The sequence below is a fragment of the Mus musculus genome, chromosome 1, assembly GCF_000001635.26.
Source record: "Mus musculus strain C57BL/6J chromosome 1, GRCm38.p6 C57BL/6J".
In the NCBI taxonomy this organism is placed as follows: Eukaryota; Metazoa; Chordata; class Mammalia; order Rodentia; family Muridae; genus Mus; species Mus musculus.
Genome location: NC_000067.6, coordinates 163928147 through 163955157, shown reverse-complemented (window position 1 = coordinate 163955157; position 27011 = coordinate 163928147). Strand labels below are relative to the sequence as shown.

The following is a 27011-nucleotide window of genomic DNA, read 5'->3' as shown; positions in this document are numbered from 1 at the left end:
ATGTTACCAACACAGACAAGAACACAAGAAATAATTGTAACCATTGTACCAAATATACTCTTTATTATTGGTAATTGCATATTGTACCAATGATGACATAAATGCATTTTCTGACACTTAGATGTCAGTTTGTTCAATTCATCTCATCAATAATAATCACTTTTCTCAAATATCACATGTACCTATTAATTGGCAGAAATTTGACACGACTACATACATTCAAAATTGTGTTTTGAACACAGGTGATAGAATAGGGTCCTAAGGAAAACAATGTTCTAGGTTTATAGTGCAATAGTAACTTGTTTTCTTGGATGTAGCTGTAGGCCTGAATATATATAAAGTTCAATTTAAGTCAGTTGTGTTCGAAAGCCCTATGAATTTAAACTGTGACTTCCCTTTGAAAAACTAGTTGTTAAGATATGTTTTAGTTTCACCTCAGTTCCTCTTCCCCTTCTATGCAAGATGTCTGGAGCCTTAGTTTTCCTTAATTGGCTCCAAAAGTATGTTGAAAGGTATTATGGCTCTCAGCATTTACAAACTTATTAGGAAATTCATGTTTTATTTCCTTAATGATGTTTTTAAAGACTACTCGTGGATAGTTGTTGGACAAGACAGCATTTATCATTGGGAACCGTTGCACAGTGCGACTTCTTGTCTGCCACATACAAGTTAGGACGTGGAGAGTAGTAGCACATTTAGGTTATTGTTAATACAAATGGGAAGGCTGCCTTCTTCGTGATCCTATGACTAGTTTCTCTTATATTATTTTTAGAATGAGTATTATGTATTACTTGTTTCATGATTTCCTTATTTTCCAGCCTCACACAAAGAGAGCCCGTCGGGTGTTGCCCTTTGAAGAAGAATACAGATCAGTATTTAAAGCTGCAGCAAGGGCTTTGGAGACAACTGAGTTTTTACTCAAACACTCTCTTGCTCCAGCATGGCTGCTGCCAGAACTGGAGGCGCTGCAAGGAAGGATCGAGAAGCTAAAACGCTGTGTGCTTACAGGGTAAAATATGAATGGCCTGTGTATCGACAGAACTGGGCTGACTCTTCAGATGCCTGCCTGGGTGTTTTGTAAATGAAATTGTGAATGTAAATTATGTTTGTATATTTTCATAGCACATAAAAGAGCTTTTGTAAATGTGAAAATAATCTTTATTTGACATAAAGAACAAGATGGGAGATGAGGGTGGGTATTTCTCATTGAGAGCTTTGGTCCAGTGTAATACAGGTGAAACAGTAACTGCCCAGGTCCGAAGGAGAGGGACAGACTGTAAACAGACAAACTGCCTAAGGAGCCTTAGCAGTCTGAAGTTATAATTTACAGCTAGGTTTGTTTGTTTTCTTTTTCCACTAAGTTATTTCATAATAGAATTTACTCTTTTAAAGAAATGGCACAAAATTAAGCTTACCAGCTTGAATTTTTTATTTCTTCCAGAATTGTCCTGGAAAAAAGCACTTCTTTAGCTGTTTGCTTTGTATGGAAACTGGCCTCAGTCAAGTGCACACAGCACTTTCTCCTGGACTCTGGCACCGAAGCCTTTTGCCACCAGGACTTAGTCAGCAACCTGAGGTTGGTCTCTGCTTGACTTGGCACAGACTGCAAAAAAGAGCTCCTGGTGTGGGGAACACAAGCTGCTTTGGGGTTTTGCATCCATGCAGCTTGCTTTGAGGTATTAATTCTTTGAGAATTCTTCCTGAAGCTTTTCATTATCGTCACCAGTTGTTATCTTCCCAGGCTAGCTCTTCTCCTTCCCAGCCTTCTGCCTCTCCCTGCAACAGAACACACTGACACTAGCTGTCTGCGGCAAATTGTGTACACATCTGAAAAGCCAAGCATTTAAAAATGACCCAGAGAGAATGCCTTATGATAAGAAACGATAAAGCTGTTACCAAAAGTTAAAAGCAAGATTAGTTCTGATGTTAAAAACCACACCCATTGGAAAGTAAGTGTGCAACACAGTGACATCTTTCCCCACATCGAGGAGTTACTCATTTAGCAGGTGGACCCAGATGTGGCCAAGGACAGTTATACACAAGGCACAAAACAGAAGATATAAAATGGGTTTGTATTTTTAAAAAACATTGATGTGCATGCATATATCTATGCCCCACTGTGTCTGGTGCCTGTACAGGTCGGAGGGATTGAATCTCCTGGAACTCGAGTTAACAGATCATTTCATGTGACGCATCCTGAGAAAGCCAGCAATCAAACCCAGGCCTCCAGAATAGCCCGTATTGTTAACCATAGAGCCATCTTGGTAGTTTGATTTCTTTAAAATTCTGAACCATGAACACTGTAGATGATAGCATTGTGTCATGTTAACAGGTTGGGCATGTCTGAAGGACTAGTTCCTTTTTGTAGCACTCTGAAATAATTTTCTAGGAACTGGTTGTATTATTTCTGGGTTTACTTTGAACATTTTTAGTCAGCTGTGCACTCTGTTCTTTCGTTGATAAAAATGCTTGTTTATTGCTAGCTAGGACTTCTGAGAGAAACCCTGACAGTAGCACGCTTATTACAAAGAAAGAACTCACCTCGGTCATTTCTGTTGCAGCAAACTTTGAGGAAAACTGCATCAGTGATGAGACGTTATCCTTGTCAGGGACCATCACTTCTGTCCTTAGTTCAGGCAGAATAAGAAAAGTACCTGAAGGCTTAATTTCTGGGATCATATCTGCAAACCAGTCCAACTCCGGGTCTTGTACTGGCTTCTTTTTTACTTGAATGGTAAACTCTTCTCCCAAACCAAGTCCTGACGGAGCCTTCAGGGGTCTTTCTTGTGACACTTGGGGTGGTTTGACTTCCTCATGCTGTCTATGACTGGTCTTTGAGGAAGGACTGGATTGCAAAGGCTTTGACTCTTCAGTGAGAGGAACCAAAGCTGCAGAGGTTGACTGTCCCCCTGAGGTAACAGGCACAGGAGCAGAGGCTGTAGCTGTTGAGTTTATTTCAGTGCCAAAGCTAGCCTCACCATCATCCCAGGTCACCTCCTCTGCGGTCAGGTTTGTGTGCTGGGACTCTGCTACATCACAGGGTTCTCGGGGCCATCTGTGAATACTGGCAGGCTGCTGCTCAGGCTCCTCAGGCTCGCTCCAGTCAGGCCACTCCTCGGGCTTATTAGAACCTGCAGGGAAGCTTCCATTGTCCTCTGAAGTGTTTTTCACATCTGAGAGTCCATTCATAGGGAATTTAATGGTGTGAGAAAACTGATCACCTATGGGTATATGCGAGAATTAGTCTCATGAAATCTTAAAGCAAGCAATAAGTAGGTCTAATTGGAAATATCCATGAACACTAGCAAAAGTTAGGCAGTAGAACATAAAGATGCCAAATAGGGGCTGGTGAGATGGCTCAGCAGGTAAGAGCACCCGACTGCTCTTCCGAAGGTCCGGAGTTCAAATCCCAGCAACCACATGGTGGCTCACAACCATCCATAATGAGATCTGACGCCCTCTTCTGGAGTGTCTGAAGACAGCTACAGTGTACTTACATATAATAAGTAATAAATAAATCTTTTAAAAAAAAAGATGCCAAATAAATTCTCCAAATCCACATGGCACTTAACTCAAAGGCATACCATGTCATAATTAACTGATCTTTTTAGATCATTGACTAAATGTCCAAATACCTGTTGGCATAAGTCTTTCAAATACAGATAAATACAGAATCAGTCTTATCCTTTGGTAGTAATTACACCTAGAAATGTGTGCTCAAGTAAGTTTTTTGTTTGTTTGTTTTTTATTTATTTACTGGGGTTGGCAAGGAGGGGATCTGGGTGCATACATGCCAGATAGTGTATAGGTAAAGGACAGAGTGCAGTTGGTTCTACTTTTTCATTGAACTTGGGTTGCTAGCCTTTCGCCACAAGAGCTTTTACCTCCTGAGCCATCTGTCCAGCCCATTTCACTGTTCCGAGACTCATCTTTAACTGTGTGTGTACACGTGCATGTGGGTGAAGTGCCCACAGACGTCAGAGGACAGGATGCCCTAGAGCTGGAGTTAGTTAGAGGCCAGTGCTGGGGACCAAACTTGTGTCCCCTGCAAGAGTAATTTGTTCTTTTAACGAACTGCTGAACCATCAATCTGTCTGGCCCACAAATAAGTTTAAAACAGATTTTCTCAAATGTCATCAGGTATTGAGGGATCTAGGTTTACTCCAGTTTCCTATCCTAGTGAACATTTTTGGCTACGTGTCTTTATTAACATCTTATAGAACTCTTCACTTTTGGTATATTATGATGCAGAAGGTATCAGAATACCAAAGCATCTGATACAAAAATGAATTCAAGTACTGTTAATGTACAATGTGGGAGGATTAGATGCATAACAACTGTTTGGAGAGGTCAGACAAGACAGCTAGTCCAAAGTGTACTTACCATTCTCAGGAACAGCTCAGAGCAGTAGGACACAGCTGAGGTTCTTACCTGTCTGTGAGAGAGAGCTGTAACATTCTTCCTGTATGCGCTTCCTGCTGCTGCTGGGCACGTTGCCAGACAACCATTTAGGGAATACGTTAGACGAGGGGTCCTCCAAGACTTTTGAGACCCGACTCTGCTGGCTGCAGACAACATGCATGGGAGAACCTGAAGGGAGAGGGGTGTGCTTACACCTTGGACATGATTGGTGAGCAACAGTCAGGGGAAATGGTGCATGTAGCACAGATAAAAGAACATCATTAAATATTTGGTGAAAAAAACATTATTAAATGGGTTTCCTGTCTCCTGAGGTTAAAGACAGGTTCTGTTGCCACTTGGTGATGGGACAGAACTATGAGGCAATGCATAGATAAAATTTCAGTCCTTAAAATTGTTCTGGTAGCAATGTAAGACCATGATTCTAATTTCCTTTTAAGAATAAAAGGCTAGTAAGAGTACAAGCCCAAAATAATGACTTAGCACCACAGAACTATACACTGAAAATAACTTTTCTGTTGTGGTATTTGACAGTGAGTGAGGAAAGCAGGCTTAACAATTACCAGGAAACTTACACTTAAGATTAGATGTCAGTCAGAAAGATTTCTAATTACAGCTGAATATTTCCCCTACTTTAAAGCTAGGCTAAGGGGAGTGAAGTGTCACTCTAAGGCTTCAGCTCTCTAGAGCACCTGTCTCTCTCCTTCACCCTCAGCGCTCAGTGTCTAGCACTCCAATCCAAGGAACTGCATTAGAGACCCAGGATTTTGTAAAGAAATCATGGTCCTATTCAAGGTCATACAAAGTAGCAAAAAGGCTAATTTTGTTAATACAAAACAAACCAAAGAACGATTTCCTGAAGTACTCAAAAATATCTTTTATCCAAGTAGTCTAACAAAGTAACTTAAGCATCTAGTGTTAAAAAAACAAGTCTTTAGTCCCTACTAAAATTCAAATATATCCTCTAACCTACAAAGTCTGCTTCTGAGACTGCTATGGGAGTGGGACCACACATATAAAGATGCATGTGTAAGTATTCTAACAATACTAGTACATACTGACTAAAATCCAGCAGCAGAAACAGCAGCCATCACTAACTCACTGAATTGGATTCAGTGAAATATGAGGCAGGTAGAAAAGTGAGGTAGCGTTTATGCAATGACGTGGGAACACATCTTTAATATATAGTACATGAAAATAATAAATTTGTACATAGCATCATTAAAATAATCGTATGTAAACAGTTATCTGTCTCATGGGTTTGCAAAAAAGGATTCTCACTTAAGCCATTAAAGGTTACTCTGTACCCACTATGAGTTTGAAAAGAGAAATTCAACTTTTTCTCATGCTTTCTGTCTATTAACTTCAACATGAACCTGTATTCTATAATACTAAAAAACCTAATAAAATAATTTTTAGTCTTACCTTCAGGGGAAAGGTCACTAGTTTTGGTGAAGCTTGGAGCGGTGCGCTTAAAGATCTTGGTTCGTTCTCCTCCCACAACCACTTCTGGTCCAAGTAAAGACACCAGCACTGCCAGGCTACGGAGAGTAATTGCCACAATGGAATTGCTGGTATCACGAAGGCCCAGTAGTACCTAGGAGCAAAATTGGGGATAAGGGTAGACAACCATTATCTTTGTATCCTGGAAAGGACCAACTGGCCTGCAGTCATAAAGCTTGTTCAAATGAACGACATTTAATTTCTAAGGTTGGTGGCTCTCTAACCTTCTAAAGGAAGAAAACAATATCCATCCCTCCCAGTCCAGCTTGGATTGCTACTTAAGAAAACAAAACACCAGGACTGGCAAGCCAGCTCAGTGGCTAAAGGCTCTTGCTTTGAATCCTGACGACCATGAAGATCCCCCCACATGGTGGAAAGAGAACTGCCTCCCATGGGTTGTCCTCCACACATGAGCTGTGGAAGGTATGCATGCACATAAATGAAGGCACATACATACAAATATATGTATTTTTTAAGATAGAGCCCTGATGAAATACAATGGAAACTAAAAACTCCCAACTGCTACAAATGGCAATTTTACATATAAATATTCAAACTTTCTTCATTATGGAACATTAACAGCGTAGGAGCGACACTGCTCTGCAGAGCACACTCAGATCATTCTAGGGACTGACAAGCTATGTTGCTGGTCTAAACTCTATAATTCTTAACTTTATGCATACTCAGATGGGAGGAGCCCACAAGAGCTTTGTATATATTTAACATGCACCCACTGGCTGAGTTAATTATGGTCTCCCACCAGTCATCTAGCTGCATATTCAAAGAGCTATCCAGTTTGCTTAAAATAAGGGACAGGAAACCTTACTTATGGCAAGTTACGGGACATCATTTTGTAACACCAAAACCATGAGGAACTTGTGTTCAGGGTAAAGGTAAGACAGATGTAAAGACAAAGTGAAAGAAGCCAAGCCCAGCAGCCTTATGCCAGGCTAGGTAGTCTGACATCCTTTTAGTACACTATAATATTTAGTTACTATTCTTTTGTGTTTAGCTGGCTTTATGTGGATTTTAGTTATATGCAACCAAAAGCACCTTAAACAAGGAGAACCATGGATAAGATAGTGGGGCAGGTTTTGTTCTATGTTAGAAGGGAAGGTGGATTAGCAGGGTCTGAGTACCTGGCTCCTAATCTTATCTAGAATATTGCGTTGACATAGTTTTACGAGTCATTCTCAGTATAACTGGACCAATAAATCATGGATTTGTGGCTAATTCTCATTTATGTAAGATCAAGGTATTCTAATAAGACTTGGTGACAGTCCAGTGATAACTTAGCAGCCACTTCCTGGACGTAAAGCTTTAAACCAGAGCCTGCTTCTATCATTTAATATACTACTCACAGATAGTCCACCTAAGCCCAATCTGTTCTCAACACCTTTTTCTAGAGTGAGAAAGCCAGTCCGAGCATCCTCTCCCCGCACTTTGTCTTCTCTTAATTGAGCTAATCAACAGCTTTTGCCCTGTCTTCCACATGGCTACTTATGGCACACAAAATTTGACCCAGTTACCCTATAACTACAGTTACCAAAAAATAGCTACTGAAGTTAGTAGTTGTTTACCTTAACAACTTATTAATAATTCAGTTTTCTAAATTATGACAGTTTCACATGCTGAGCACCCAACTCAGTCTCTGGACTCAGCCTGTAGCACCTGTTTCAGAGTTAGAGCACCGCATTTCTCTGCTAAATTGACATCATGCAGGCTAACACTCATTCCTGCATACCTAAGTGCAAAGAGCCAGCTCCCCAATGACATGCTTCTACAACACTGTCAGCCCATACTACAGTAACTGAGTTAAGTGACTTAGTGGGGTAGGAGAAGAACCTAGACTCTCCTCGAGAGTGATGAGAAAAACTTGGGTATCCTGAGGTCCCTGCGAAGTCTAGCCTATCAGCTATTCAAGGTATCAGGAAGTCAGTTTGGATAAGGCCTGAGGCCCTGAGGACTGAAGCTTTAGCTAACATACGAAGTGCCAAAAGTCCTAAACTGTTAATACAAAGACTCATGAGAGTTAAGGAACTTTTTGGCATCCTAAGGTGTCACCTAAAGGAACCATCTGTCATTCACAAGTTCCTTGAATACATAGGTGAAGTCAGTAAGGTGACATACATCTGAAATCCTAGCAGTTTGAAGCCAGCCTCTGCTATACACTCAAGACCATGATCTCACCCCACTTCCCCTGATCCCCAAAAGCCAGTCCTAGAGCAAAATGCTCCATGAAAATGAGTGTGGACTGCCTGATACAGCTGCTCAACAAGAGATACTAAATACTGCTGCCGGGAGCATCAAGGCTTATAACACGCAGGCCCTCAGAAGTGGTTACATCTGTCTATGCCTTGATTTCACACTAGTTCTTCAGATTTTCACATAAATTTCTGTTGTTTTGATTCATGCCTCTGATAATTTTATATAGCATAAAAAATGAATGCAAGCCTGGAACCTCTGGATGAGTGAATACTAGCGCTCCCCATGGCAGACAAACAGGTTGGAAGTCACTGACAATAAATCTCTATGGCAAAAACCATAATGTAATTATGGACAATCATATGTTATGTTCACTAAGCATCCCAGAAATGCTAGTGAATGGCCATGACTTCACTTAGGTCTGTTTTTGTCTTATCATTCATTTGCCTCCAAGAATTAGCATAAGGAATCCTAACTGTTCACAGACTGAGACACGACTGAAAGTGCCACCTCAGCCCTTGACCCTCTAGTGACTCTGGATCTCAGCTGCTGGCTGAGTCTTTGTGAGTTGTTATCTGACAACCTCCCCCTTTCCTTCCCTGCAGTGGCAGCACCTGTGCGCAGTCTCCTCGGCCTGCTCTGACAAGGTTTGACACACTCCCACTGCCAACCTGGCTCTGACCTGTGGCAGGATGACTTTCTTTAGCTGTTCCTGAGTGAAGTGCTCCACGTAGGCCTCGATGTGGGACAGTAACACCATCCGCACGTGCTCCTCGTGCACCTCGAACAGCCGGAGAAGCACAGGGATCACTCGGGACTGGAACAGCGCTGGCGAGAGCAAGCAAGGGGTTTCTCCTGGTGCGTTCTCTACCCCAAATCAGAGGGTACAGACAGAGTCATTCAGTGAAAAGAGTGAAGCGCACAATTCACCAACTGAGTCCAGAACTTTACACATGTTTTATCTATTTGTCTAAATTTTAAGCTGCAATCTTAAGGTGTTTCTGCTGTGGGTTCAATAACATCAAGGCTTTTCCGTCTCAAGCGTTCTCTACATCCTGCTCCTTTCCTGGCACAAGGCAGATCTTTAATGAGCGCTGAGGTGATTCATGGCTTCTCCCTCTAAAATCCACAGTGGGAGGATGGAAAGCTATAAGGAACATTCATTACTAAAATAAAAATATTCAACCTAGAGATAAAATGCAATTCGAAACTGAAGTAACTACCCATAATTTCGGCAGGAGTGACATAATCTACGAAAATCAACCCTGCAAGGCAGGGGAGGTGGCTCACTAGTTAAGAGCCCTGTACTGACGACTGCAGAGGACCCAGGTTCAGGTCCAGTTCTCATAGTGACTCTACCATCCCTAACTCTTAGTTGCAGGGGATTAGTGCCCTCCTGTGACTTCCATGGAAACCAGGCATGCATGTAGGGCACATGCATACATGAAAGTGTAACACTCATGCACATAAAATTAAGTCTTTCCTTACATTTTTTTTTATTTAAGAAAATGAATTCTCAAAGTAGGATCCAACCTAACTCTAAATTCTTTAGTATATTAGTAAAACATTCTCTAACCCAGTGTGTTACCATCAAAAGACAAACTTCCAAAGCAACTGCTTCATTTCACAGTCAGGAAAAAACAAAAAGCAACCCATCGCTCCAAGAAATACAGCGATCTTGGAGATTTTCAAACTTTTTATTCAAAGCACAACATGGTTTGCTCTCAGTAACTTAGGAAGCACAGGCTACAGACTCACTGCAAGGATAACCTGATGATGTGTGCCTTCACCTATTACAGGTCATGCATGCTCCACACTCGTGTGTGTGTGTGTGTGTGTGTGTGTGTGTGTGTGTGTATGTGTGAAACCACTTACTGCAGTAAATATGGCTCTCCAGGAAGATGGAAGATGTGCCATATTTACCTGTGGGTTTTGGTACCTGAGTTAAAGCTATCATATTAGGGAGGAGTTACTGTTCTGTGCTTTAGAGCCAAACATTAACTTTAGGATACTGTAATGTTACCCCAACCAAGAAAATGGATTAATAATTGCCAAACTCCTTAATAACTAGTAACACTAGGAAAAAAAAAATCACCTTTTTTAGGACCAAGTAGATAGGGAAGAAAGCTCTTAACAGCTACTGGCTCAGCAAACACCAGCTGGTTAAGCAGAAGAGGCACCAATCTTGAAGCTATTAATTCTTCTGACAGGCAGCTCACTCGGTCCAGCAGAAATCTGAGGACAAATGAGGCACCGATGTCGTTAGCCTCCCACCTGGTGATGCTCCCTGCTTGCTTTCTCCCTCTGGCTCCCCCACAGCCTCGCCGATGCGGTCAGCACCCGAGCTGACGGTGTTAGCTGTGCATCTGCTTCCTCCGTTCCTTGCTATTTGGTTTTTTGTTTTTCTTTTCCTTTGGCTTGCTACAGTCTTAGCGTTAACATACAGCCTTCCTTGGCCACTGCTCTAACATCCTCTCCCTCTCCCGCCTCCTGGCTCAGTCTCCAGCCTTACTGTAACTCCAAGTGTTCCTTTCCCTGTCCTAGTTCCACCATGTCTATCTCCCCTATCTCCTCCATCATCGCTCTTACATCAGCTCCTCTCTGGCTACAGAACTACGACATACTAACCAAGCCAAGCTTCATGAGATCTAACTCTGCCCCCACAAACACAGTGATCAGCACAGAGACTTCTAGCCATCTCAGTTCCATTCACTCTCTCAGTGGCTTCAAGGCAAGCAGCTCACTGTCTACAAATCCCATCAATAGCCTGCCTGTTATACAGGGACCACTTACCTTTGCTCTGAAGTCTGGCCAGCAGGGATCAGGTGCTGCCATCCCAGTGGGTCTCACCTTGGGGCACTCACTCTGCTGTTTGTCTATCTAGAAGAGCTATTCTCTCTCCACTCCAAGCAAAGCAAAGCTGGCACATCTTTCCGTTTAAGTTACCAGTGTGGATGTGTCTGCATTACGAGGACAGTGAGTCCCGGGGCACGGTACAAAGTATGACATGGAGGGAGGTTCGATAACCACTGGGAAGTCAGAAGTCTAACTCAGCCCGGCAGCGCTGTCATGGTGACAAAGGTTTAATTCAAGGGAGGGAATTTAAGAGTTTTTTTTTTCTGAACTTACTTGAAAAATTCAGTCTTTTCATCTTCACTCTTTAATGTCAAGCTTTTCAAGAAGTTCACAACTTCTAGAAAATCATTTCTAAATGTGAGGAAACAGCAGGACAACAAGGTAAAAGGCATGTTAATGTTAGGTGTTGAAGCCATCAGTACAGAGCAGACCAGGACTTGCAATGAAGAAACGATCTCTAGCTCTCTACGTACACCATACGACAGATTCAAAGTGCTTATGAGAGAAACAAACAGCAAGCCTAGAGGAGCCTACTGTGAGAGGATGTAATAGAGGAGCCTACTGTGAGAGGATGTAATAGAGGAGCCTACTGTGAGAGGATGTAATAGAGGAGCCTACTGTGAGAGGATGTAATAGAGGAGCCTACTGTGAGAGGATATAATGGAAGGGCACTTGCTGCTGTCCTTAGGCTTCAGCAGTGACCACACCTTTCCAATGCTCTCACTGTCACAGACACTGATTAAGTGGACTACCCTGGAAGAAGTGGCACTATCAAAGAAGCTGCTGATCCCCAAGTCCCCTGTGGTGAAGTGAAAACACCAAAGAGGATCTAGGAAATGGAACTTTTATAGAAGTCACCAGTGTTTTCTCATTTTTCTGACTTTTGGACCTAGGCAAGGCCAGTTTCTGAAGAGTCTACAGATAGTTCCAAACCTGTAAACTATTCTGTTCCAAGACAGCATGGCTCCCATCCTACCACATCCCTACCATACCATCCTACCATATCCCTACCTTATCATCCTAGCATATCCTACCATACTGTCCTAGCATATCCCTACCATACCGTCCTAGCATATCCCTACCATACCATCCTACCATATCCCTACCTTATCATCCTAGCATATCCTATCATACCGTCCTAGCATATCCCTACCATACCGTCCTAGCATATCCCTACCATATTGCCCAACACTTAAGCACACAGCTTGGCATGCACAGGTACTGCCTTCATTCTCACGCTGACACCTATATGTGATTCTTGAACAATTCATTATTAAGGCCCTATCTTCCATGATTTCCTCCACATAAAAATTCGTGTTACTTTTAACTTTTACCAAGACTTAATTTTCATTAGCCTGTTGACCAGTAGTTTTACTGAAAACAGTCTAAACACAAACTTTTCTATGGTGGGTAAATTAAAAGACAGTGGAAATACACCAGAAACTCAAGAAACCACTTTGTGCGACGTGAGCCATTTTTCTGCGTTTGTTGAGATGATTTGTGTCATGTGCTGCTTGAGGGTGATGCTTGAAATGCTTAGCATACCAGTAATATGCGCTCCAATGAATTTTTTGCATTTATAATTTAATACCACATCTTTATGTCTGTTTACATTTCTCACGCAAATGGTAGCGTATGTGGACTATAAATGTATGTGCTCATAATCGTAAACTTCTCCTAAGAGACAAGTTGTTTACCTTTCATGGCCCTAGGCGATAAGCAGACCATCTACATTTATTTTATGTGTCCACCACATCCTTTCCTCCTTTGGTATTTCTAGGCTGTAACATTTGTCACAGAGTTTCAATTTTTTTAAGTCTAAAAAACAAAGAACCTTTAAAGACTCCTGTCCAATCGAAGTGGACCTGTGTATCCCAAAGAGGCGGAGCTAATGCACAAGCGCTTTAACAGAAGCAACTGCCTCAGGGAGGGAGCTGGCCTGCTCCACCCTGCTGCTTCCGGCAGTTTGCTCCTCCTGCCACACACGGATGTCTGATGTGGCCTGGAATGCGCTTTGATGATTTTCTTCCCTCTGCACTATTACACAGTTCTTAAAGAACTTGAGTTACATATAGTGGTAACAATTTACTATAATGAATTATCTTTATAGAGACTATGATAGCATGAGAAATAAAGTATTTCTAAAATTCATCTACAAATACAAGAAAATAATAACTGTTGACAGACTTATAAACACAAATATATACAATTGTATTTCCCAATTTAAGAAATGGAGGAGGGAACCTGCTATATTGGGAAAAGTCCAAAACATTTTCTCACAAACATAAATGTCAACTGTACTTGTGGTGACTACAGGACTAACTTAGTAACACCCCACCACACGGTGCCTCTCTAGAGGCCTCATCTTCCTTGGGGAGGCTGTATCCTTCCTTCTGTTCTGATCCCTTCCAAGCTCTAAGTACAAACACATAAACATACTTTGTTTAAGAAACATGGGTTAGGTTTGTTAATAAAACTCACAAACATGGAACTAACCTGGGCACAAGCTCTGTGGTTACAGAAATAAAAAAAAAAACGTAATTAAAACTAACCTTGAAGTTCAAAACCATCTGTGAACCCGGGGTGTTTATTCTGTGTCCTTCCCTCTGACCAACGCCTATACACTGAGACTAAGGGAACCATCTACTGCCAGACGAAACACAAACCTGCCCCCTCTCAACAAGACAGATTCAGAGAACAGGCACCCATAATGCAGTGGCAGCACAAGGCGGGGCCATGCTTATCAACTTTATCTACTTTCTCAATTAGTTTCCAACTGAAAACTATTTGACACGGACTAGTTCTTTCTAATCAAACTTCCTACTGAATCTGGATATAATTCCTTCATGACAGCTGAGAAGTTTTCAAACTTTCTGTGATAAAAACCTGAAAGGCAAACCAATCTCTCTCTCTTCCTCTCTTTCCCTCTCTGTAGTGTGTCACATGATGCCCTCACCTGAAGAAATCATGGGACAGTAAGGTGCTGAGTGCTGGCCGACACTCGGGCATGGGGTTCAGCAGAGCTGAGTGCAGGATCTGTAGGAAGCTGGAGAGAACGTCCGCTGAAACTGAAATCCAGAGCTACAGTTAGTTCCAGGCCTTCTCCCTCTTTTCGGACCTCTCTAGCTGGAGACTGATGAGAGCAAAAACCAACCTGAAAAAGCCCAAGCAAACAGAGCCCTGGCTGTTGCTGCACGACTTCTGCTCGTTCAGGCCAGACGCCTTGGAAGGTCTCCAAAGCTGTCTTGTCGGCACAGCCCGCACTACCCCAGGGGCCTTCCTTCTCCATGCTCCCATTTCCTGATTGTTAATACACCTCTGATCCAAAAGGATGGCTCAAAAGGTGGAAGGTTGGAAGGGTCTTTTTGGGTAGGCTCTTCAAGAGAGTTGACTGAATGTCTGTATTTTCAGTTCATCTTCACATTTTCCACCATTAGAGGTGTGATGGAGAGTAGTTAGTTCAAAAAAAAAAAAACCAACAATGCCTTAAAACTTTAGGGCTTAATTCACATTTAGGAGGGACAGTTCAAGTTGACAGCAACCAGGCACGTCTAACACCAGACACTGCACATACTGGTAAAAGCTATACTGGTACTGTAGGAGGTGTCAGCAGAATGAGACAGGCCACTAAAGGACTGAATGTGGCAGCCAGCACAGTAACTGTCACAGGTGCAGAGTTATGTCCTAGAGCCCATCCCAGGAGACTGACACAGGCTGCCCAGCATGCAATTAGAGGAGACTGAAGGGAGTAGAGAACTGTCTTTAGGTAGCCTGGCCTTAAAAGGGCACGTAAGAAAAAACACTAAGTAAATTATAATAGGAAAAAATTAATGGCTTTGAAAGCATAAAGAAACTTTAAGCCTGATTTTGAAATTAATTTAATAAAAACACTACTACTCAGGCCAGCAGAGCTCAGTCACTGGGGCTGTCCTCACAGCGAGACAGCTCAGTAACAAAGCCAGGAGATAACCACATACAGCAGGGACAGCCCTGGGCAAAGGGCTTCCTACTTGAAGTTCTTTTCTGTTGTTCATACTTCTGCTGCTGCTATCTGTCTAAATAGCTGTGTGGTAGGCAGCCGTTTTCCCTCTGTCCTGAAGCCTGCAGTCCGTGGATCCCCATGCAGAGCGAGCGGGTCAGGAATGCGTCTGCGCCTTAGTCTGTGCATGCAGCAGCTGCCCTCCAACTCACCCTGCTCATTGAAGATGGGGAGCAAGCTGTCCACCAAAGCTCCAAAGGCATAGGCATCCCGGGCGTGGCCGTGGGACTCGGGAAGGCCTGAAAATTCTGGAGACTGAATGCGTTAAAGACTATTAGAACGAGGGGCCTGCTTTAGAAGCTGCCTCCAACATCCCCCTTGTTGCATTTACTATTCTCAAACCTAACTTCATGGCTTTAACCACACTCCACGGGCTTTAGGAATTATTAGTTCAAAGTGCATGAAAAATAGGTGTGCACTGTATGCCAATGAAATTGCAGGTCTCTCTCCAAAATGGAGAGACCTGGAACTACTAGTTGATGGGCTTATCAAAGACTTAAAAATATCTGTATATGAACAAAAAGAAAAAATCATAATATAATACATATCTGTGGCTTTCTGAAACATGTTGACCATAGCTCAGAATAAAATATATTATACATAGTCTAATATGCACACATAGGTATATGCTATACATATATTATATATATTAAGTATATAAATAATACATAGGCTAATACACATACATACGTATATATTTACACAATGAAAACAAAGGTCATAAAGCAATGTTTTTTCTTATAATCTGCCATGCCCAGTGCTACTTTCTTTTTTTCAACTTTTTCAAAGTCTATGTGTATAAAACAGATTTGGCTGAGCCTGAGATTGTAAACCTTAAGTTTCTAGCTGGGCCTGCATTTCCTGTAGAATATTAACAATCAGGAGGTTGGCACTTATTTTAGGACTTGTAAGGGACTGACAATGTTCTTAAATTAACTGCTAAATGGTCTTTCCTCATCATGACAGTAACAAGCACTCTGCCACACGTCACAGAATTCCAGCTAGAGACTGGCTAGGAAGACAGACGGGATGGATGAGGTTACTGCTTCCCAATAATTACAGCGTACAGAAAAGCAGCAATGGTGTCTCGTGAAATAAACACCATCTCTGGCCACACTGGGACATCTCCATCTTGATACAAACAAAACTGTAAGCTGTTCCTTAACTGGAATAGTAAAATTAACCTCGGGCATTTTCAATGTCAGAGGCATCATGAGGCATGTATAGTTTATAATGTAGTGAGGAACGGACAGAGGAAATGGGAAGGGCTGCACTTTTTAGGTCTTTGTAGGGTTGTACTCCACTGCACCCAGAGCCTGACCTACAGGCCTTTACTTACCATCTCCTCAGGAGGAATGGATGCTGGGTCTCTTACTGACTGGATATTCCTGAGAAACTAGACAGAAAAGACAATTCAAAATAACTCATATGCATATTTGGTAAATTAATCTCTTAGCTCAATCTATAAAAGCAACAGCAGTAGAAGCAGAGCCATAAATGAAACCTTTCAATCGAAGCTACACATTCAGTATAAAAAGTTAAAACCTTCCTGATTCATTGTGAATATAGTTCCCAGCACAGCACAAGGCTGAGGGAAAGAATAAACATCAGCTCCTCTTCCCATCAGAGGGTCTGAGAGACACCTTTGTTGTCAGAGGCTCCTGAAGCTATTCATTTTCCCGCACAGATAATAATGACTATAAGGTGCTGTGGTCAGACGCGGCACATGCCTGTAGTGCGCACTAGGAAGCAAGCTGAAGGAAGATGGTTACTTGAGCCTGTAAGTTCCAGACCAGCCTGGACAACACAGGGAGATCCTGCTTTTAAAAAGCAAGCAAGCTAACTGTTCATCACAGAACAAAAATTTATCATACAACTTACCACTAAATCATGGGAATCTTAAGTTTTGCTGTCAAGTCATAAAATCTGAGGCTCCTGTGGGTTGTGCAGATAGCTACACCAGGGACTAAGTCCACCTATTCTCCTAGTCAAGATTACTTCTGAAGAGCTTACATGCCAAACGGCATTTAAGCATGAGGAAAATAGAAAACGCAGTGAATGCAGTAGCTCTCCTGTCCCCAGGCAGTGCTCAGAAGCCAGAGAGAAGCTGACGATTCTAATAAACTGCTGAGTGCCAGCCACGGGAGCCTAGGAGGAGTGATTAATCCTTTCAGAGTGGGAAGGGTTCAGAGACGGGACTTAGGCTCCACTTGACATGCGTTTCCATTTTCTAGGGGACAATGGTAAAGAAGAAGCCAGTACAGCAGAAAGCCGCCTCAGAGAAGAGGGGAGCCTCAGAGCTGCTCCACATAGGCAGCGGCTCAGGAACTGAGGTAGCATGGGCAGGCCTGTGAGGGGCACTGCGCATGTGCCATGGCAAAGCATTTATGCTATGAACTGCACGCTAATTAGATCTGAGGTGAGTTCAGAGGAGAATACAGAACTGGCAGCATCAGACTGGAGTACCAGTTCATGCAGGTGTCCATTACCAAGCCTAAGTGTAGAAATGTTCCAGGAAGACAGACTGAGCCAATACATCACAGAGAGGCCAGTTAAGAGCTCTTCCTCATCTTCCAGAGACCCCCAAGCACTCACATAAGGTGACTCATAATTGCCTGACTCCAGCTGCAGGGGATCTGACAACCCTCTTCTAGCCTCCCTAGGCACCTGCCCAGATGTAGAATGACACACACACACACACACACACACTCTCACTCTCTCTCTCTCTCTCTCTCTATATATATATATATATATGCACACACACACACACACACACACACACATACACACACACTCTCACTCACTCTCTCTATATATATATATGCACACACACACACACACACACACTCTCACTCACTCTCTCTCTCTCTCTCTATATATATATATGCACACACATACACAGACACACACACACACATATATATACACACACACACACACACCTTTTTAAAGAGACAGTGAGTCACCACTTTCACAGAGACATTAAGAAGGGAGTAGCTTTTTCTTTTAAAAAGAGTACAAATAGTGAAAGATAATAAACTAGAGAATAGTGCAGCTTGTGCACTAGGAGGAAAATGTATAGACATGTCAGACAAAATTATAGAAGTACCGTGATAGCAACAACTCAGCCCACAATTCCAATAGAACACAGTGTACTGACACAGCACCTTAGACATTGTTCAATGAATACCTCTGGTCTCATAATAGACAGGTACTATTCCAGGTAGAGATATAAAAATAAGGCACTCAACTGCTGGAATGGAAGAGAGACACATGGAGCTGATCTCAGTAGTAAGCATAAGCCATGTGCGGCACACGAACTTAGACGAAACAGAGAGGCAGGCAACTGGCTTACAAGTCTGAGTAGACGGCTACCTCCCAGCCTTACATTCCTGACCGACTACGTGAGACGGGAATACATGAGCCTCACACTTCTTTGAGGATTAACTATTACAATTTAACTTTCTGAACTCGGGCATTAACAAACAGTTCACAACTTCAAGTCTAAAATCACGGTAGCCACGGTAGCAGGAAAGGACCCAGGAAGAACCCATGCCGAGTCACCACCACCTCTCCATGAGGAAGGGAGCTGCACCTGGCTCACCTCTGGCGTGGCCTGAGGAACTTGGCAAACAGTCTCCATGCCTCCAAGCTTCCAGTGCCCATCCTCACTCACAAAAACAGACGACAGGCAGACATTGTTGTGTGTCAAATGTCCCTGCGGGGGGAGGGGGAAATAAAAACAGGAAGAAGATTGGCACCCCAATAGTTGAAGGTTTTAAACAATTAAATACTAGTTACTGCAGACAGAGCAATGTGATCCTGGCACCTGCAGCAAAGCAAATAGAACTGTGCTTAAAAGAACAAACCAGATGTGGTTAAAACGGGAAAGGCAGACAACAGGGAGCTTCGAACAGCAGGCAGGTCAAGGAAGACATGGGAGCCAATGCATAGATGCGGTCAGTCCCGTTTCTTAGGGATCAGGAGCCACACGTGTCCTTAAACACACACAAGTCTTCAAAGCCTGGACGACTAGCTTCCAATACCTTACACCAAAATATCTCGGCTCCCGAAGACGATGCCACGCTCTCTCCTAAAGTCCCTCTGGCCTAGATTCTATCAGGCACCCAGATCCACTTCAATGGAAAGTTTGCTAGTCAGGAGGCAATAACGAAAACCCGTCAGAAGAGAAAGATGGAATGATAAGAACCTCCAGAAACTTCCCACAGAACAATCAAGTCTAAAATCATAAAGCAAACCATAGTACAGCCAAGTAAGTATGAAGACGGGAGAGAACGGGCACAGGTGACTAGCTACGTTTCCGTTTCAAACCAGGAATCATTCAGTAAATAAAAAGTACACTAACTATGCTACTCACGTGATCCAATGGGCTTGCAATTTTATACAGAAAACTCTCAGAGTATGTATAAGATGTGTCCATTCAGGAGAATGAGAGAGAATAAACATACAAACATTTGCTTGATATGCAGTGGAATGATCCACTGAGTACCCCACAGTTGCCTCTAGAAGAAGAGTCAGACCCAAGGATGGGACCTATTTAACCTGCTCCTCTCATCTTGTTGCTTTTCTATTATATATATTAGAGTTATCCTCCCCAATGAAGCATTACTAATAATTCTAGTTGCCATGCAAACGTCAATAAACTTTGAAATTCTAAGAAATTCTAAATTTCTTTCCAAAGAAAGCCAATCTCCCATTGTAGAAACAGCTGTAAGATGTTAAGATGAGCCTGGTGCCAGTGTGTATAACAGTGACTGCTGAAGACCTAATGCTTCCGATGTAAGCACCAGAAAACAACAGCTCAGAAACACCGACAACAAACTAAGTAAAGAGAAGCAGGACCAACCCCAGAAATCACCAGAGCCAAGCACAAAAGCTGCACGTCCTTGTTATGGGCTGTCTCTCCATGGGCTTCACCCACTCAAATGCAAACACCGTTTCTTCCTAAGGAATGGTTATTTCTTCCTTTGAAAGCTAAAATGGAGTAGAACCTCTGAAAACAAGCAGGAACTTTGGTTTATAGCAACATTACTGCCAAAGCTTTCTCTTAACAAATATTGGCTGTAGCTGTAGTTAGACAAAGGCTTACCTAAAACAAGAAGTATATGACAGCTAGCTGAAATAAAATTATGTAAGGAACTGCTCAGGGACAGAGAACTAGTTGCTGATCCCACAAACTATCTGTGGCATCTCTTGTTCCTTCTGCTTGCTTTCTATTCCTCTCAGTGTTACCCAAGTGCCACCACCCAGATGGTGGCCTCAGTCCCCATCAATGAAGGGAGACACACATCACTCACTCTGTCATGAAGGAAGATAAGAGCCAGCAGTATGTCATAGATTCCAGCACAGACTTCTGCAGGAGACAGGGTTTCCAAGGCCACTTCCAGAGGCTGCACTCTCTCAGTGACGAGGTGAATGCCATCTGCTTCCACAGTACAAGATAAAAATCTTAGCAAGCAAGGGTGACGGAGTGTCTTTAAGTGCTTTAAAACACAAATAGAAGAGTTGATGAAGTTAATGTCTCAAACCGGATTAATTACAGCTTCACACACACTGTGATGAAAGCCACGCTTTCCCTGAGGGTCTGTTCAACCTCCCTGTGTTCCCCCAGACTTCAAGAACAAGATATGGTCTACACCTACTGACTTTTCTAAAGGAGCTCATAGTGATGCAGACCATGATTCAATCAAAACAGCCATTAGCTAACACTGAAAACTTCCTGTTCCCACTACAGTAAACACCGAAGAATTCATTCATGCACTCAACTATAGTTTTCTCTCTAGAAACTTTTTGAAGATGTGATTTAGATAATATGCAAAGTAGGTTATCCAAGGAACTACCAAGACATGGCCTTGCTTTAAAAAAAATTGGCTCATTTACTGAATACTATTACAAGATGGGGTCATATGTTTTCTGTGGCTTTTTTTGTTTGTTTGTTTTTTGATGTGTGTATGCTGAGGATGGATCGCGTGCTTAACCGTGTTACTTGAATACTATGACTGAGACATATCATCAGCTCAAGTCATTTTCTTCTAAGCTGTCAATATCCCCTGACATGGAACCAAATAGCAAACTGACTGCACTAATAATCTCAACCAAATGCAGCAGTGACTTTAAGGGGCCAAGGACTTTCTTAGTGGAGCCAAAATGGAGCTCGACCCCCCCGCCCCCAGAAGTCAATGATCCTGTAAGGTCTCTCATCAAGAATCAGAGGCAGGATAAACATTCTTAGAGTAGACATATGAAATCACCTGCCTACCTTTCTCATGATTAAAATCCATTACACTGAGTTCTATGAGGGTCTTTGGCTATAGTGAAAGTATGCTGGAGACAGGACAACTGTTTTTATAACACCAAATCATAAAATACTTCTGCATGTGGCTGTAATAAAGATGCTATTAAGACAACTGCAGCACAGTACCTTGGCAGCCTTGTTAACCTTGTCTTCATTTTCTCGCTTATATACAAACACGGAAGCACATTTCCCATCTTGCAATATGGCGGGATAAACAGCAAGTCCAGATGGTAAGGTAAAAGGAGACTCCCTCAGTGTGTAGCTCTTTAAAGCGCTGTTCTCTGATCCCATCCCTGTTGCCGTGAGGCAGTTCTGCAGCTCCTCCTCAAATCCAAACAGCTCTACAAACAAAGAAGAAAAGGAACTGAGACATTAAATCTCGATCTGCAATATTAGCCAGGCTGGCTAATCCAGGTTTCCTCAATGTGACCACTAACAGGTACCCACTCACTCCTGCAGTGCCCACAACTGCATCTGAGAGTACAAATGGGCAACGAGCAGCAAGTTATCAGGAATGCGTGTTACTTAACAGCTAACAACTTCAGAGAAACTGTATTTTACCAAACAGTCACGTGCAGTTCCTCCCCCAAACCCAATCGTACACAAATATCTATAAAGTTTATAAACTTCTTCAGTTAAAGGTAAGTAGCCTTTAGATAAATACAAACGCCATAATTATGACACAAATCTCTCAACTTTAATTTTCCTTGTACTTGGAAGAAAAGCCACAGATATAATCTATGTAATGCTGCTAAAATCCATGCCTATCACTGAGTTTAAAGTGTGTATAGATGCATACACGTTACTATCGAGAGAATGAGAAGATGTGAGGGCGAGAAGCTATAGAATACTGGCTTTTTCAAAATCTCGGAAGATTATCAAATGCACTGAGCTCAGTTTGTCTCTCAAGACCCACTGTGACAGGCCAAAATGCAGAGAACAGGAGACTGCGGCGTTCAGTCCCAACACACAGACCTGGAGCGCGATTTCTGCACTTGAGACTCTGGGATCAGCTTGCAAAAGCCAGAGGGACAGGACGTTTGTTGTGAGACTCTATTTCCTAGGAAAAGTAAGAGACTTTTCTTGTGCTAATAAAGTCAGAGATTCAGACCATCTTGTTAACACGGTCGCCTAAGTAAGACCCAAACAACAAGGACACCAATGGACAAGCTAACTTGAAAGAGTGAAATCTCACACAACCTCACTCATAGCCAAAGAACTACAGGGACCCAGGGAATGCTGAGAATCAGAGATGTTTTCCTCCAGAGGGAAGGGCTCCCAGCTGGTTAGTCAATACCATGTGCTCAACATTAAGATCACACTTGCTTGCTTGCTTGCACACACACACACAGAGCAAGATGTACTTCTGTATTTAGGAGCACACACACATGCAACAAGAAAAAGACGATGAATTTGAGAGAACAATGGCAAGGAGGATGCACGGGAAGGGCTGGAGGGATGACAGAGAAAGGGGGGAAAATGATATGATTAAGTTTAATTCCAAAAAAAAAAATCATATAAAAAAAGGAATGACAAGGACCAGCCATATTTTACTGGGACAAGAGAAAAGCAATGCATGCAGCCAGAGAAAGAAGCTCTGATCATGGATGCAGTGGTCCCTGGGCGGCGAGGGCCTTCTTCCTGCCTCCTGGCCAAAGAGCAGTCGAGTCACAGCCGGATCTTTAGTATCCACAACCAGAATGAAGGGGCGGACCACTGTCTCCTCTATGGATCTGATGTTTTTCTTTATCACTAGTAGCACATCTGAAGCTGGGGTCACCAGGAGGTGGAGCTGGGGCCCCATGGAAGCAAACACGTGGTAGGCACCAAGGAAGTGAGTGGTCAGTGAGATAATGGTAGGCACAAGCTGGGGGAATGGCTGCTTTATAGAGACACACAGGCATCCTCCATCTTGGCCCTGCCTAGTGCCTGCAGGACGAGCAGCTGGCTTCCAATCCAGTTTTTCCACTGCCTCACTGACTAAGCCTCTAGGTGCTTGCGGCTTCCCTGGTGTGGCTTGAGTGGGCCTACACTCCCTGAGACCAACGGACACTTCTACTCTGACCCCTGCTTCAAACACCAGTGAGAAGAGAGGTATGAGTTAGGGAAGGGTTCATTTGAAAAGTATGTGGACCTAGCCTGCATTTTTGGTTCACTACAAAATAAAAGTTTTCAAAATTAAACAATAAAGGAAAACCACAGCAGGTGAGTATCTTCTTGGCAGAAAAACCAGTTTAATTTCGTTAGTCCTGAAGGGATACTGCGGTCACTGAGATTCATGAGCCACGCTGGCAAAAGGCAGGGGCAATGGGCATTTAGCTTACTGATTTCCAATAGCAGGCCAAATCCTTGTTGGAATATTGGCCCTTAGATTATCTATTAACCCTAACTCAATGTTATAAATACGAACATAATACCTTTAGATTTGCAAAAATACTAGGAAGCTACCAAAACCAGTCATTTTTCACAGTGATAAGTCGCCTATGACCCTAAGGAAGAGCACCTTTAAAAAGGCAAGGCTCAGTTTCTACCGAAGCGAATAGGATGCCCTGTACAGAGCCCCGCGCCCAACACAGCAGGGAAAGGGCGCCGAGGACTGGATTTGAGAACACACAAGGCGGTCACTCTGGTTCTCCCCACGCCTGTATCTAAGAGGCAGGACCGCTGGCACCAGCAGTGTTTTACAACCCTCAGGACGGAGCTGAAAGGAGCTTATGGAAATGCAAGACATAAGGAACACTCCCAACTCCACGGATTTTTTCTTGGTTTGGGAAGTAAGAAGGGGACTATGAAATAGTGCCAGGTAGCTTTGAAAGTCACACGAAGGTAGAAAAGGATATTCTAATATGGCATTTTTACTGACTATACCACTTATACTTTCTATAATGAAACGTCGAGTTGACAGTCTAGGATGTGACTGTACACTTTAATCTATCTATGTCTTCCATCCTTCTCATTTCTTTGGCTTCAGGCGAAGCTTCTGAAGGGTTCCATTTGGTTTGGGAGCAGCACCTTGCCTAGGTATTCAACCACATACCACGTGTGCTCTGGGGGAAGTATGTCCCTTAGTTCTCCCGACAGTAGAGACTCTCTTCGGTTCTAGTTCCCTTCGCTTCAAAGAGCCAAAGGTTATGACTTGCCCGAGAGTCCTAAGGATATGTACTCGTTGGCACTTAGATACTGGGTGACAAATCTTACCAGCGGCCCTGTCTCGGCCACGTATGTTCCCTGTCAGGAACTCAACCGCATTGTGCTAGCTGACAAGCAAAACATGTAGTCTCTGTGGACTAAAAGTACTCCGAGGTGTGACATCAGCTCAGAGCACACACATGTCCCCCAACCCAGCAGCAGCAGCGATCCCAGAACTCAGCAAAAGCGACCTTGGGAGATGTTGTTGTCTTTTCTACACGTGAAGCCCGGGGGCTGAGTGTGGACGCTCGTCGGGGACCCTGCACCGCGCGGCCTTCCCGCTGGACTCCAGGCCCGGTCTCTCGGCCCTCCACCGGCCTCGGCCGGCGGGGCTCACCCGAGACGCCAGGCACAGGGGCACCCCGAACTCCCCGGGGCAGCGCTCAACCGGCCGCCCCGGCTCGCTTCCCGCCCCGCCGTCCAGGCCGCACGGCTCCCGGTTACCTGCGGGCGGCGGGAGGAGGCTGGCGGCTCCGCTCCCTCTTGGCCCGCGGCTGGCTCCGACGCTCAGACCCCGGCTCCTCCACCCACAGACACCCCCGAGGACCCGGCTCCGGCGGCTCTCCGAGGGCCCGGAAGCGGCTCAACAGCCGGGCCTTCAGTTCCTCCGACGCCACCACCGAGGCGCGAACCCGGAACCGAGCTAGAGCGGCCGCACAGGTGCTGCGAGGGCGCGGGCCCGGGTAGGTGTGGGCGCCAGGGGAGCCTGCGCCGCACGCCTGTTCCCGGCAGCCGGCTCTGGCGGCAGGGAAGCCTCTCTGCGTGTGTCTTCAGCCCGACTGCAGGGGCATCCCGGTTTTCATGTTTGGGTTTTTAACCAGCCGCTTTTGAGTTCATTTCCGCCCGAATCCAAAATGGCCACCTCTGGCTTCAGACAAGTAAGGGGGCGGGGAGGAGGAGGAGAGGAGTTTGGGGCTGAGCCAGAACTTTTCCGGTTGTGACTGCCCCCTCAGCATCCTGGCCACCAGGATTGGCCTGCTGTCAGAGAAGATATGTATGTATGTATGTATGTATGTATGTATGTATGTATGTATGTATGTATGTATGTATGTATTTAGTGAAGTCAGAAATCATGGCGATTAACGCTTGAGACTTAATTAAGGCTTAAGGTTTCAGATGGAAAACCTGGAATCATAATTCAGCGAAATAGTACAATTAGAAGGAATGTCACGCAAGACCGGAGAGGACCGGACAGGAGGGAAGAAAGTGAAGAGGAGAAAAGGGGAAGGGAGGAGAGGGGAAATAAGGATGGGGGGGGGGTGTGTGGGAAAGGAACGGAGGAAGAGAAGACTACACCTGTGATAGAATTACCAGCTCCAATATCCGCTGACTTCTTGTTCTCTTCGAAAGTTCACCTTCGTTACAATAACCGAAGACTAAATGATCAACCCATTTGCGTGTGGGAGGTCGCAGCCAGCCTCTGCCTTCCTGGTAAAGAATGTAGATAAAGTAACATCAGCTACCACGTCCTGTAAGGCAAGTCAGAATGAGACCAGGATTGTCTTGATCAATTTATTTTGTGCCTTTCTTTTCCTGGAGGAGTAGAATTGAGCCACTTCAACCAGGGCAAGAAATCCACTGGGAGGATGATGCATTCCTGACTCACATCTATGCTGTATCGTTCGCTCTGGGTGCTTGCTCGCATTCTCATCCATTCTTTGATCACTAATCCTAGTCCAGCTGTGGATGGGATCCTGGGTAGCATGTAGCCTGTTTTCTCAAACACGATGGTCACCTACTCCTCTAAAATTAACACTAGAAGACAGTTCCCTGCTGCATGTGTAAGACATGATTGGAAGGGACACACTCAATACTTCTACCATCTACTCACTTCATTTATCCTGGTGTCACTCAGGTTTCTAAATAAACCATCTCTTACATCTCTGCATTAAGATTCCAGATATTTTTGAGGCCACGGGTTAACTTACACATCTTACCCTCAATAGGGTATGTCAGTCATTCTGTCCAGCGGACATTTGATTCTGTAGGAAAAAGGACCAGTATTGTACAGGCACACACAGATTCAGTTACCCCGCCTGGAGTTGGGTGACAGGTGATATTGCTCAGGTGGCACATGGACACGGGCTGGAGATAAGTAAGCTCTGCCCCTGGCTTGCAGTTCACTGATTAAGCCAGGCTCTCTGTCCAGGGAGCCCCAGAATCCACCTGCCTTTGCTTCCCCAGTGCTGGGCTTCCAGGCATAAGAACTTGGATTCTAATGATCAGACTGAGGTTCCAAGCACCTTACTGACTGAGCCATCTCCTAATGCCCCTCCCCACAAGATTACAGATTATTTGCATATGAGCCTTTGTGAAGATTTTGGGCTCACTAGATTCTTATGCCTTTCAGCCTATTTGACCTATTTTGAAGTTACTCATTTTGGCAATGAAAATTCACTTTTTAACATCCTTAAAAACACCATTAATCTGCATTAGATATGGGAAGGGCATTATCTGTAGTATCTGTCTCTAAGTATGGGTTTC

General features: G+C 43.8%; 2 protein-coding genes across 14 annotated transcripts in view; one reads left to right on the top strand and one right to left on the bottom strand.

Annotated features, from left to right (window-relative positions):
• Nucleotides 1-9165, top strand: part of BC055324 (cDNA sequence BC055324) — a 48817-nt gene extending 39652 nt beyond the window's left edge. Inside the window, exons 24-26 of one of the 4 annotated variants that reach the window (XM_006496909.4) lie at nt 819-1009; nt 1442-1576; nt 8733-8829. In XM_006496909.4, the coding sequence (XP_006496972.2) occupies nt 819-1009; nt 1442-1576; nt 8733-8808 (402 nt within the window). In that variant the 3' untranslated portion in view covers nt 8809-8829. Of the gene's footprint in view, nt 1-818; nt 1153-1441; nt 5844-8732 lie in introns of those variants that run through there. The other 3 variants (NM_001357049.1, XM_006496910.4, NM_201364.2) reach the window with 3 other exon arrangements.
• Nucleotides 32-26058, bottom strand: Scyl3 (SCY1-like 3 (S. cerevisiae)). 10 transcript variants are annotated; one of them, NM_001286002.1, is made up of 14 exons: nt 25824-26058; nt 21465-21679; nt 20341-20526; nt 18627-18740; nt 16362-16418; nt 15175-15277; nt 13940-14051; nt 11257-11334; nt 10223-10362; nt 8810-8955; nt 5845-6016; nt 4432-4590; nt 2542-3221; nt 32-1776 (listed from the first exon to the last, which is right to left on the bottom strand). In NM_001286002.1, the coding sequence occupies exons 2-14, from the start codon at nt 21627-21629 to the stop codon at nt 1720-1722; spliced, it is 2169 nt and encodes a 722-aa protein (NP_001272931.1). In that variant the 5' UTR covers nt 21630-21679; nt 25824-26058; the 3' UTR covers nt 32-1719. The 10 variants fall into 10 exon arrangements, with proteins under 10 accessions (NP_001272931.1, NP_001344355.1, NP_083052.1 ...); NM_001357426.1 differs by lacking the exon at nt 25824-26058 and adding an exon at nt 24972-25393 and having other exon boundaries at nt 8810-8994; nt 13940-14137; NM_028776.5 differs by lacking the exon at nt 25824-26058 and adding an exon at nt 24972-25393 and having other exon boundaries at nt 8810-8994.
• Nucleotides 26059-27011: the final 953 nt, after the last annotated feature.

Excerpts from the sequence above, each read along its gene's own strand:
- Scyl3 (NM_028776.5), bottom strand. The coding sequence starts at position 21,629 with ATGGGATCAGAGAACAGCGCTTTAAAGAGCTACACACTGAGGGAGTCT. Across the intron at positions 16,419-18,626 it reads TTCCTCAGGCCACGCCAGAG|TTTCTCAGGAATATCCAGTC; the intron begins GTGAGCCAGGTG and ends TTTTCTGTCTAG. Across the intron at positions 8,995-10,222 it reads TCTACTTGGTCCTAAAAAAG|AGAACGCACCAGGAGAAACC; the intron begins GTGATTTTTTTT and ends GATTTGGGGTAG.